This window comes from Patiria miniata, unplaced genomic scaffold (assembly GCF_015706575.1).
Source record: "Patiria miniata isolate m_02_andy unplaced genomic scaffold, ASM1570657v1 HiC_scaffold_5, whole genome shotgun sequence".
Taxonomy (NCBI): Eukaryota; Metazoa; Echinodermata; class Asteroidea; order Valvatida; family Asterinidae; genus Patiria; species Patiria miniata.
The window spans coordinates 2626373-2640033 of record NW_024037072.1 but is presented as its reverse complement, the minus strand read 5'-3'; the positions used below and the strand labels follow the sequence as shown (position 1 = coordinate 2640033).

Sequence of the window (13661 nt, the reverse complement as noted above, 5' to 3'; positions counted from 1 at the left end):
CTGCAAGTGCATAATTGTCTGTCTGGGACATTCTATAATTTGGGGGTCATTTTTTTTCCTGCCCCTGTTCGATCTTACATATATACATTTGTAAATGCAGGATGCACTCCATAATGACTTGTTATATAAACCATACTACCTACCAAACAAATAAAACATAGTTTGAAGTCATTCTTAACGATACTTGAGAGGCAGATTAAGCCGTTCAGAGGTAACAGCTCGCTAGGGACAGGAACAGTTCACACTTTGGACGCTAGATTTATAGCACGACCTTTATAATGCACGGTCAACTTCATGTAAATTAATGGGTTTATGTACACTGGAGACGTAAGCCAGTCCCGGACAGCAGATTCATTAAGGCGCATCAGTAACCAAAACAATTGTACTAAGCTTTTCAATAGAGGAATTGCTTGTCCTCATGAGCAGTTTTGGAGGTCAAGTCTCTGTAGTCCTCAATATTAGCTGTCACTTTTGTTGCATTACCCTGCACTTAAGCCCATGTGGGTGTCACGAGGCATTACAGGGTCATGATACTCGTTCATGCCCGGCTATATTGGTAAAGCCTGTCCGTACTTCTAACACTATGCCAACCAATTTTGTTTTTGTTTATACCTGTATATTTTCAGGACCAGCATGCCGTAAGCTATGGCGAAGCCCCATCCACGTAGCCAGCGCTGCATGAAGCATACCAGGACAGTGGGGTGGAAGAACATGGCCACTAGCTCACAGTACAGGAGGAATGCCCCAAGGAGAACCACAATCAGCATCCAAGGACTGTCGCAGTTGATCACCTGCAAGGCCAACAGATACATTTAGCAAGCATTAGCCCTTTTCACACTAGAGCCTCTCAACCCGGGTAGAACTCAACCCTGGGCGAACCCAGTGCCGCCCCGGGTTGAGTTCTTGATGTTTCAACCCCGCGTTCAACCCCGCATCGTTTCACACTTGTTTCATGCAAATCAAGCTTATCATGCTCAGTTACTACTGTTTTGAACCCTGACAAGAATTTCAACCCGGGTTGAAAATCTCAACCCTGGTCTGGAGCAGGGTTGAGTTCAACCCGGGGCGAAATCAATCTCGGGGTTGACGCAGGGTTGACACAGGGTTGAAATTCTTCAAGTGTGAAACGCTGCATGTTTTCAACCCTCCGCCAACCACGCGTCAATCCTGATTTGTCTAGTGTGAAAAGGGTTATATTGATGTGGTCTTGGGAGCAACTGTCATTGGTGGATCCGGGTCTATCATGATTAGTTCAAAATGCACTCGAGAGGGGATAACAATGTCGCAAGTTCTTGAACAGCGCTATCATGGTGTTCATGACATTATGTTGCTGAAGGGGAAAAATATGTAATATTGAATTAAAATATTAACAGAAGAATGGCTTTGGACATGACTTTAGACTAGGTGACTTGTGATTCCCTTCTGGAGGGATTGTGAGGACCTATGAACTTGACTAGAACACTTACTAACAGTTGTATCTTAAAACTATTAGATGGACATGGTTAATACCAAAAAAATGGCCGAGCACAAAAAAAATTTGCTTCAAGGATTCTTGGCATGTTGTGACAAGATGGAAATAATGTGAGGGGATATTTGAGTTTTGTTCTTCCTGAAAAGTTTTAAATACCTGTAACTATGAAACCTTTGTGTTCATATATATATGTACAAACATCATAGCATGAATAGGTCAGTCAAGATGTCACTCAATAAAATGAAGATGGTGATTTAAAGAGGTCTTCTTTCAAACGACTTGCGAAGAAATTATTCTAAATAATGGGAATTTAAAAGTTCACTCCTTTTTCATTTAAACACCTCACTTTTTTTAACATGATTACCAGTTAGGCCGAATTCAGTGTTTTTTCTAAGGGTATTTCTCTTCCTTTATTCATGTCACCAACATTCTTCGAAGTTTAAACTGAATCCAATTGCAAATACGCATAAGGTCAGTTTGGATGATCTAGAAATTTGAGTTCAGTGGATTTTCAAGTGCAAATTAAAACACGTTATTTTGGTCATGCAAGAACTTCCTTCCAAGCAGCAGTAAACACGGCAAGACCATGCTGTTAATCTTCAAAGCAGATCTTAGTTAAAAAAAAAAATAGACCTGAGACAAATGAAGTCACGCTCTGTTTACATGTGCGCTTTATTATGGCAGCTTGTGGCTGTCGTCCCCAGCATGCTTTCCATAAGCAACACATGTAAACAAAGCGTGACGTCATTATGTTGTAGGGCAAATGAAAAGTGAAGTTGGATCGAATGTGTACCCCGCGTCGCACCAGATAACCCCTCACCTTCAAGTTCTTGTACTTGAACACCACCGCTATCAGCACCCCCGTCAGGAAGATACAGATGCCCTGGACAGACAGAATGAGAATCCTGAGCAGGATGTCATTCTCCAAGAAGCAGGGCGAGTCATCCAAGCATGTCTCGCAGCCCTCTCGACACGGCAGGCAGGCGAAACCCTCCTCGTACCGGTTGGGCTGGCCCATTTGCAGCAGGTGATACTCGCGTTCCACATCGGCGCCCTCAAAGTGCCCCCCTGACTGTTCCCCCTGGTGCGGGAAGTAGAAGCTGTCTCGGCAGACGCACCGGTAGGTTCCACTCTGAAATCCCATGCCTGGGACGTGCACGCACTGTTGGGAACGAGGTGTAACATGGGTTATTGGTTTCGCACATTATAGAGAGTATCGTAATAACTTACACTGAAAACTTAAAGGCTTTTGACCACGGCCCCTGGAAATGAAATAAAACGTTCACAGTTTGGAAAAGAGTCAACTCGGCTTTTAATAGGGCCTACTGCTCCGTTTGGTGTAGCAATAATACCCGATTCTAAATTTTGCAGGTTGGAATCCCGATGCGAATTTGTTTGTTCAAGAAATTTGTTTAAAAAATGATGACCTCTTAGATGTCGTTCCAAGTTTTATCAGAATAGCAAACGAACATCCTTGGGTCTGTTCAATCAGTGCCTCGAAAAAAGAACGATTTCATATCCCGTCATCTCCACATTGTCCAAAAGTTGATGAATTTTTTTTCTCGATACTCATTAACTCGATTGAAATTGTCTCCGTCGTGAATTTGTGCTTTCTCCCCCTCTCCCTCGCAGTTTCTCTTGACTGGTTGCTTAGTTACAGACCTCGGATGTAGGACAGGTTATGAAGGCACGCACTTTATGTGCTCCCAGCACATTCGCGCGCTGTGCCGGACTGAGTTTTTCTTTATGTATCGTATTTATATCGGTTGAGAACTGTTGGTTACATGCAAATAATGTCTGACCATCGTTTTGCCCTGAAGACTTCTGAAGTATCAGAGGTCTTGAGTGTTTTGCTCTCTGTGGTCTGCTACGCTGCATTAAGATTGAGATCATGGACTTTGCTTTGCCCACGGACCTTTTCCCCCTTTTTCAACGAGCAACACAATGGGCTTGGTTGTTTTGATACTTAAAATGTGTCACTTCAGTTTTCTAATTTTTGTCCTATGGGCATGGCGCTGACGTGCAATTTTTCTTTTTTTGTCAAGAATACGTCATTTTCGATTTTTTTTTAAACGGGAAAAAATGTGGGTCGTGCACATCGTCAGTGTTTACTTGAGCTAGGCAACTTGTAAATTTGCTCGTCAAGATGAAAGCAAGGTACTTTTCCCCGCTGTATGTGTCGTGGTACCACACGATGTCGCCCTACTTTAATCTGGATGTAAATATCCCATCAACAGTAGGTCTAGTACATCCAGATTCGCCTCACCGATAAGTGATGAAGGGGAATGCATCATCTGCCGTCAATTTCAAGCGCGGATACCTTGGTAAACACGTCACGAAAGCCCCACTTAAAAGGAACTGTGAACAGTTGCATGCATAGGTATAATTGTCGAATCTGATTATACACTCTTTCTTCAGCCTGTGACTCGTGTAAAAAATTTCCTCACTACCTGGTATACGGTATATATCTGCGCCTGAATAACTTCTCTTGGGCGCAATCTGACCGAAAGTCGCTCCCTCGGCCGTCGGTTATTAGCCAAGAGTGAAGTACAATTACATACATCCTTGGAAGCCTCTGAATGTTATTTCGAGGGAAGTAATCGTATTTGACGCATGGTTACGACTGTAACTTAATAGACTATGCGATTTGAATGGAGTGTTGTTATATATGCTCAGACGAATATCTACTCGAACGGCTTACTACCAGCTCGTATACTGTTGGTATTGAATCAAATTTTTTTTTTTTAACTCATATAATGTATGATTTGGAACGGTGAATTGAGGAATCACATATAAAAAGTATATTGTTTTTATTTTTATGTATGCTGAATGAAACCTGCAGTTCCTTTCAGATGAAAACTATCAGTAAATTTGTTTAAGCGATGCATTATTTTACTTGGCGAGCTGCAAAGCAGATGCGAGTCTATGTAATACCGATACCCGTTTGTCCGTCCGGACGATACGGGCGGGCGTCCGGCCGTCTGCATTCAGATTAAAATGTTAAAGTGTTTTGCTTCTGGAAAAATTAGTTTAAAAAGAAAAGAAATGCAGTGTATTAGCTCTACAACTTCCATTCATTGCCTTGGAGTAAATGATTTTGTTGAGGAACTTTATTTAAAAAACAAATGTTAAAAGTTTTTGATTGTTACATCTATATAATGTATACCGGTATAATGTACATGTACACATACACATGTTTTTTTTCTGTATCTTTAAGTTAGTAGGGTTGGGGTGTTGTGGGGGTAGGGGTGGGGATGGAGTAGGGGGAGGCTGGTGGGGGGGGGGATCAGGGGCAGTGGCATGTATGTGTTTGCGACATGGAAAGCATTTTTTTTTTTAATAATTCATATTATTATTATTACGTATGGGGGAGGTGGTAAGGGTTGGGGTGGGAAGAATGGTGATGGTAGTGGCGTGGTATCGTCAGACCCTTAAAATGTACGCGATCTTATTTCTACGCACTCGCCTTTAATTTGCGTTTGGCAACGCGCGCGTTGCAAAGTTTTAATTGCGCAGAGTTAGGAGGATCGAGGATACTGAACTCTAACAACATTAGTTGAGTTTTATGTTGGCATTTAAAATGCTGACCCCTATACATTGGTACACCACCCTGAATCATGATCCCCTGCCATCATGCCCATCCCGCATCCCACCTCAGCTTCCCTTCTTGCCCCCTCAGCAGCGAGCCATGGCGGCTTCGCTGTTTTAGTTTATGAGTGAGATCGGTTCGATGTAACTTACAGTGGCAAAACGGTAGAAACTGAAGCTCCCCGAATTACGCATAATAGGCGCTGTTGTTTAGCCTTATCAATACTGTTTTGGGATCATACTGTCTAGGGCTCGGACCCAGCTCGACGGTCCGATTTTGAACACATTACGCTTTATTCACCTCGACAGCGTTTGATCACCTGTACGCAAACGTGACAAGTATATTCGTGACCGATTTTAATTTATTTTTATGGCAGCCTGTCTTTGGTGTGACCATGCAAGGACGGGCTGGATCATAAAAAATTGCGATCGCAGAACATCTAAAAAATATATGGAATACCACTGGAGGATGCTTTATCCGATTTCCCTACGCACAATTGGAGCAGCCTCTTTATTAAATCAAACTGACTGCGAGTCAGTGACAACTTGTGCAGGCGATTGGCCATGACATGCATGATCCTGCATGCAAAATACCGCGCTAGCAGCTACCGTCATCAACTCGAGCGGGGATCCTTCCGCGCAGGGCGCCCGTCCCGTGCCGTGCACCTGCAGGGGGGTTAAGCTGCACCGGGCGGTGCACCTGCCCGCCTTGCTCGTATTCATTACCCGTCATGTCCGCTGGTGATTTCACTCTGAATGGGGACTGTTGTGTGAGTTATCAAAAACAGATCTGTTAGCTCCTGTCGGGGGGGGGGGGGGGGGGCATAGCAGTGAGATCAGCATGATGAGTTGCGTCCAACATAATCCTGGATCACGCAGTCCAACCCTGGAGCAATGCATGCTCTCCTAAAAACGAAGAGACTTCTTGCATAGACTCTTTTTAATGATGGAACGAAAATGCGTCTAATTCATTACACATTATAATGTAGACCAATGCGAGGTCAGTACGCTATCCAGGGGCGTATCGGGGGGGGGGGGGGGGTGCGTGGGGGGCGAACCCCTCCCCTTTTCCTTAAAAAAACCCCAAGATGTAGAGAGGGAGAGAGACTCAATTACTTCTAATCAGAATATGTCCCCCCCCCCCCTCCCCTGGCCTTCGGCGTAGGCGCCACACTTTAATTGGTACATTTCTATGGTACATTTCACGCCCCCCCCCCCCCCCGTTTTGGAAAATCCTGGATCCGCCATTGCTATCAACAATTCTCTTACGATAAGCCCTCTCCAATGGCGAAAGCATTGTGCTACCTATTTGTTCAAATAATCCACGGACAAAGCCACGAACAGTGGCTTTGTACAACAGCGTGTACAGTGATCACGTCCCAGACTCGTCTATATGCTACGTTACATTTTTAGCTACCTATACGCGTCCCATAATGCAATGCCACATATACCTTCACCGAACATCTCCGGTCTGGTTGATATCCATAAAAAAATAAAATGGTTCGGGACCGTTTTGGCGCTTCGGTTACACTGAAATGACGTCATTGCTCCGACAACAGCTGAACTGAGACTTTGCGATCGGTTCACTTTCGTTTCAAGATGGCGGAAAGGTGAACATGTTTTATAGCAAACGAAGTTGCTTTGTAACTACAAAAGGGATTCAAACAGTGGGTTTGTACAGTCTGTTGGGTCAAGTTGATACCTTAACAATTGCTCTGCCAATACTGGAAAAGCAACGGCCCGACTTTTGCTTGTAAGTCGTGTAAAATTGACCAAATCATTCGTCTTCTCATGATGGTAATGACGGTCTGCTCACCGCCATGTTTGTTCACAAAAATGGCGTCACGAACAATTTGTTTTGGTTAGGTGTTTTCGCGATGCACTGGAAATATGTTTCACGCCATGGCTGTGACGTCAGAAACAGTTCAAGGGTCACCAAAACGCGGCCCTGTCTGAGCAGAAACTTAAAAAAAAACAATGGCGCTTGTGGCATGGTTACGAATACATAAGAGGGCCGGCCATGCGACAGGACACAAGGGCGGATCCAGGGGGGGGGGGGCCAAAGGGGGCCATGCCCCCCCCCCTAAAACGAGACCATTTTTTTAATTTTTTTTATGTGACATCGCAATAAAGGCAGGCAATGAGTACACCACCATCTTTTTCCTCAAAAAACATTGATTAAAGTGGTCAGAAATTGCCTCAGATCGCACGACAGAGCAACTAGAATCCATTTTTTTCCCGGGGCCCTTAAGCGGGCCCCGAACCCCACGCCGTAATTTTTTTGACCCACTTTTGGGGGGGTCCAAAAAATTTTTTGGCCCCTCCCAAAAATTGTGTTCTGGATCCGCCCTTGACAGGACACATGTTTGTTTCTCGAGTCAAAATTTGGAACCCTACGCAGCGAAACTTTCTCCATTACCTGATTACCTTTTACGAGTTATAATTGCGTCCTCTGCATGAGAATATTATATACCCGCATAAAAAAATGAGCTGTTGGAATCACATGACCCGCCATTTTGTTCATGTTGTCAAATACGTGGACATCTTCCATCTACCAGTAAAATAACTTTACATAATCATCTCACCCGATTAACCTAAACTAACTACCCTTTTCCTTTTATAATACCAGTTAATATTTCTCGTTACGTCACGCCATTGCAACCGTTTAAGATTTAATGGAGAAAACACGTTTGTATGGAAACTAACTTTGTACTTTTTTTCAGACGTGGTAGAACATTTTTTTTTCTAATAATGCAAGTAAACTGAATTCGATTAACCGTTCGTTTGCAAATGGGTCAGTTAACATTTTAGCTAAATGCATATGCCCCTTCCCCCTTTTTTAGTCGTTACACGATCGGTGAACATTCTCCATTCTTCTAGATTATCTGATTCTGATTAGACAATTGACAGTCAAGCTTTAGTTCCCCTCGCCCGGGTGAGTTGTTGAGTTTCATCCAATCATCTGACCTTCGAGGGAGGAAGCAGTCAAGTCGCGGCTGTATGACGTCTCCCAGCTTATCCACTATCCTACAGGTCCATCCCAATCAAACTCCCCTGTACCTACGCCACTCGATCTCTCTCCACGCGTTCAAAATCAATTTTATCCATAGCAACTCGCAAGCTGCAAATCCTGTTAAATTTGTGTCCCCAGCTCAAGCTTGCGACCTTCGTTTTTATCTTCTTAAACTCGAGCATGTTTTCTGTCTCCTGATCCTTCGCCGTACCCTCGATCGGTTAGCCACAGCCGTTTCATTTTAATAGGATGATTTTTGTGCCGTGTTATTTTAAGTGGAAATGGCTGAATCTCACGAGGAGCCGGACGCAACATGATCAAAGTCGAGCATCAGACGACTGTTTGTTTTCTCCTTGATATGATTTTAACATCCTTATGTTTGTTTACCAGCTACTGATTCCGCCCATTATAGGCATATCTGTGCAAACTATCTGAAATAGGGACACCGTGGACAAGTAGCATCAATTCACTCAAATTCGGAGTGACCCTGGTAGCTAGGTTCTTTCGCTATAAGCCTTTTACTATAACATAGATACGCATGTAAGATTTTGGGCCCATCTGTCAGATTTGTTATTAATTATCTAAGTAAATTTTAACTAGGATGCTTTTGTGGGATTGGTTGGTCTCTTAATGATTCTAAACTTTGGAATGTCACTTGTTATCAACGCCTCCGCCCCATACGCTCAAATCAAAATATGTTCACTAACTGGTAATATGCTGTATCAACATAACATTGGGACAACCGACTTAGTTTCAATTTGATTGGTCTCCATTTTGATAAAAGAAGCTATCACATCGTACTGCCGAGTCTATTTTGACATGCACATTTCATAACTCGTGTACGTGTAAAGGCGTGTGATAGGTCTGTGGACCGCGTCATCAACCATGGACCCTAGCTTGTCGGACACGCTTGTGGTAGGCCTATGTGAAAGGCTTGACAATCAGGATTGACGATACACGTAATCGTTTTTTAACGGAACGAGGATGTAGTACAGGAAAGTAAAAGTAGTTCCGACTACTTTACATTCGTGTATCCTCGTTCCAACTCGGGACGTTTTATTTGAAGTAATTGTTGGCACTGAAGCAGGCATATTGCTAGTTGTACCAATGGAGCTTTTTGATCATATTAACAAAACTGCTTTTTATTTGGTAATTCCGTGGTATGGATTTTTTTTTCATTATTATAGTGAGTTTACATGTTTTCATTTATTTTTAAAAGAAAACATTTTTGTTTCGATTTTTAAAGTAAGCTAAACCTGCAGGAAGTGTATCACGGGCTTTTACATATTATCGTCAAAGTCCTTTTTTTTCGGTGTGGGGGGGGGGGTGTTCCAACTTCGTGGAATTTTAAAGATGTGCTTGTGGGAAATAAAACAGCCGTTGGGTACTCGAATTGTATTAGAGCGGCAGGCCCATGAATCTCCAGGACACAGAACGCGCTGACAAAACAAGGGGTGTTGTGATAAGAGTGACCCTGGTAAGAGAAAATAGATCAGAAGAGAAGGCGCATGAGCTAAATGGACGGCACTGCTACAATATGATTGCACTCTCTACATGGGAAAGCACGCCTGCTCTTGAACCAATAAAACAACTTACTTAAAGAATAGAAGATTGAAGTACAATGTAATTCCAGCAGATGTGACATGTTTAAGCTCTGGCAGGAGCTTCTACATGTCACTTGGTGGTCGGTCGGTCTGTCTGTGTGTCTGTCTGTCTGTTTGTCCCCGAAAATTGACAAAAAGTATGGTGTTCCATGTGTGCCATCGGCGTCGCATTTTGTGGCGTCACATTTTTAAGCTCTGACAGGGATCATTTTGATCGATTTCATGCAAGACTGTCATGTAGGACGTTTTGCAACACGGCCAGAGCTTATTGTGCGCTCGCACTTGTTTCAAAGAAGGCTAGTTGGGGACCGGTGTACTTTTTTTCAGGGAGGGGACAAAGGTATTAACACATACGAGACCAACGGCTGTAAAGCAATGAAACAAGATTGTGCCATATTGTAGGACGTTACGTCAGGACAGGAAAGTTTCAAGTATTAGATGTAAAACACGGTCACGGTCACGGCTAGTCATGCATCTACAATCCGTCCTTACAATAATTACATAAATTACAGCAAAAAAAAATATCAGCAGGTTATTAAGTTTCCTGAAAAAGTCACAGATAAAGCTTTTGCTTTAAAAGGCTCATGTAATGTACTTTCTTTAATGCAATACTTGAAAATGCACCATTGTGTCACATTTAACTATATTTTCAATTTTCATTTGGCCCTTTTGGTGCGCTTTTTTTTGTTTTTATGCTAATGCAAAAGTTCCATATTCATGAGCAAAAGTGTGATGTAATTTCAGGCAGAAACCTCAATGTTACAGCAATTTCAGTACCAAAATTTGTCAGAATTTCAGATCTTTTGCTGTCGTAAATGTTGTCTTTGGTGATTCGTTGTTGTTTCAGCACAAGACAGTAAGCCAATGAGCAAAGTTTTCTCACATATGTTTCAATGAGCAAATTTAGGGTTCACAATTTGGACCCAAAAAACCATGAAGTGAACAGCGTCTTAATTCCTGAAACATCACATCAACGGTGCCCTCATTTGTCAGGAAAAGCATGGGACATTTTAAATGTTTAAAATAGTGCGCTTATCAATAACATTAACCAAAAAGGGATGTCAAATAATGTTCATACATTTAGGAGAAGAAATTTGTACAAAATATGTACCCAAGTTAAGATTCGTGTTATGAGCCCTTTAACATAGGCCGATAGCGCAATTGCAGTTCAATACGAGCCCTCGCCTCACACTTGTAGCTCCAGAAGGCCTGTAAAGTCATCTTGGTCCTTGGATGTATCTTCTACTTGTATGATGATGCAACTTACTTTAGCAGTGCGTGAAAGATCTACGTACCCGCCAGCTAACTGTTATATCGGCGAAATGAATTGGGTATTTCGAATTCTGACCCGTGCCCATACATCTGGTTTTGTCGAAATGGCTTACAGTTTACTTGAACAGTTTTTCAACTTTCTGAAAATCAGTATAGACCTTTTACAATTTCTAGTTGGATTACCAGATATAAATCAAACCTCATTTGTACAAATACATGCGAGTACAAATGCATGCCTGATTTAGGCTAATGGTATCTACACGATTTTGCATACTATTGTTTCAATATGCCTTTTGGAAGTAGAAGTAAGACCGGTAACGAATCACACCGATTAGTGTGTTACTCCGCGTGCACGTGAAGTAGTTCCTAGCTTTGACATGCACCACGTATCATCCCTAATCTAATTTGTGGACCTCCTATGGGCTACGTGAACCCCCGCGTGCGTTAGTTCACCTGTTAGCTCTCTGCAGCATTTATAACAAGCTAATTTGACGGCATGCCATATGCATGACTGCGACGCTGAATTCAAGCTTGAATTTCCGTTTTGAAAACTTGAATGAAGACGGGTGGTATTGTCGTCACGTGCTCGACTGAGCACGGCGTCACGTGATCGCTATGTTTCATTTTTATATCTTTCGTTCAATGATCATTGCTGCTTTGACGTCATCGGTATGTAATTTTCCACCCATGGCGATTTCGCGACGACTTTTTCATGAATTGCTTTTAATAAAGAATTCTAAACGCCACTCCGTGATCATCTATATATTGGAGTGAAATGAAGTGGTCCGGTCTTTATCGTAATAAAATAATTTACACTAAATTGCATACACGTACACACCCAGACTTGTTTCACATACCTAGTGTGGACTTTCCTTTCTTTTCGTGTAGTTAAGGAACACCAGTGGAAAAACTCATTTTTCTCAAACTGTGAAAACTCTTACAACCCAATTTTTTTTCAATGATTCCCTTTAGTGTTTCTCTTCATTCTGCTACAGATAAACCTAACCCAAAAATGCCTCTAAACCTGTTTTCCAGAAATGGGGAAACACTGTGTGGACGTGGGCAAGTCCACACTTCGTCGCTGCTACCTACATTATGTGGACGTCTTTTGTTCGGAAGTCCACACTGCGTATGTAAGACAAGCTCACACACATATTACATACTTACAGTGTGCGATGTTGGCCATTCCGAATGATTAAAACCAACATGCCAGTTTTTCCTTTTTTGAATCTTACTGTAGCACTAATTGTAACGCCATCTATCCGATCATCATTCAAGTGACAATAGTGTGTTACTTTCAAACGTCTAACGTCTGCACAGGGGCGGATCTAACTCTCAGGAAATGGGGGGGGGGAGAGGGGAGGTCCCCCACCCCGGATTTTTTTTTGAATTTTGAAATCGATCTTTTTTCCTGCATTCTATTGCAATTCAAGAATACATTTAGGAACTTATGCATTCCATTTATTATTGTTGGCCCCATTTTACCAGTATAACATTAATCAGCGACTGAAAGGGGGGGGGGGCACCCCCTTTAGATCCGCTACTGCTCAACTGCAGCCATGCAGTTCTTCCGGATTGTAAACATTGCATTTTGCGAATTTGTTTTTGGGCAATTATTGCCATGATTCATAATAAATAATCCATAGTTGTAAGGTATGTGCGAGCATTCAATTTGGCCCTATTCATGACAACAGGCACATCATTTTTCAATTCCCAGGTATTCCCTGATGCATATTTTATGCAATCGTGTACATGTAGTAACACTCTGCCCAGGTATGCTTTGCACGTATGCATTCTAGCTAGCTCGATATAACTGGGAAGTGAATAAGAAATGCATTTCTGCGACTCTTTTGGTGTCCGTACCGTGCGCTTCGTAATCGTACATCATTGAAACACTCCCGGTTGACATTCCGGGGGAGGTATGTTGTATTTGTCCTTCGATAGCTTGTTGACACCTGATACTTGCTGCATCCGCGCAGTAAATCTGATGGCATTTTTTTTACAACAGAATATGATCGCAGATGAACCTTTTTTAACCTGATTCATTTGGGGTCTCCTCGGGCACGATATTCCCCATCGTATTTTCCATATTCTTTTGCTGATTATTTTTAAATTTGGCAGAAATGTTGGTTGACCGAAAAACAATATGTAATGTGAGTTTGCAACTGCAATCAAAAGAGGGTGCTTTAACATTGTGTTGCCGCTTTTAACGTAATGAAATGGCAATAATATGGCATTTTTAAATTTAAATTGCTCGTTTCCTTTCAAATGCGTTCAAACCTAAACATTAAAGCGGCATAATTATCGTCGGCATTTGGTATTTAATGTTCCTGGTAAATATCGCTATAGTCTAATGTACTTTTCGGGAATAATCTTTTTGTGTGACATCTCTCCACGACAGGTTTGTTTTTCCCCTGTCCACTGTGATTCTAATATGTTTTGACTTCATAAAAATATTAATAATTCAACATTTCTTCGAAGAAGTCGGATTTATTTCCTCGCTATCAATTATTCATATTTTAACATGTCAATCCTTGAAATATGGTGGATGTTTACATAAAAATAACAACAGCTTTGTGGAAAGTGTAAATACCTTGGTTGTATTGCTGCATCTATGTGTCCCGGCGAAGGCTCCGCCTCCATCATCGCATTGGTTGATGTCGATAGTTCTGACATCAACATCTGCCGTGGCCACGCCCCTAAAACCAATCAT

General features: G+C 42.2%; 2 protein-coding genes across 2 annotated transcripts in view; one reads left to right on the top strand and one right to left on the bottom strand.

Moving 5' to 3' along the window:
* LOC119741106 (cytochrome c oxidase assembly factor 1 homolog) overlaps nt 1–759 on the top strand; it is a 22019-nt gene extending 21260 nt beyond the window's left edge. The window contains exon 6 of the mRNA XM_038216778.1: nt 627–759. The gene's annotated coding sequence lies outside the window, so the exon portion shown is untranslated. The remainder of the gene's footprint in view (nt 1–626) is intronic.
* Nucleotides 1–13661, bottom strand: part of LOC119740568 (probable G-protein coupled receptor 158) — a 24422-nt gene extending 10761 nt beyond the window's left edge. Inside the window, exons 1-3 of the mRNA XM_038215913.1 lie at nt 13542–13661; nt 2292–2633; nt 613–791 (exon numbers count right to left, since the gene is read on the bottom strand). Coding sequence (XP_038071841.1) covers nt 613–791; nt 2292–2633; nt 13542–13661 — 641 coding nt within the window. The remainder of the gene's footprint in view (nt 1–612; nt 792–2291; nt 2634–13541) is intronic.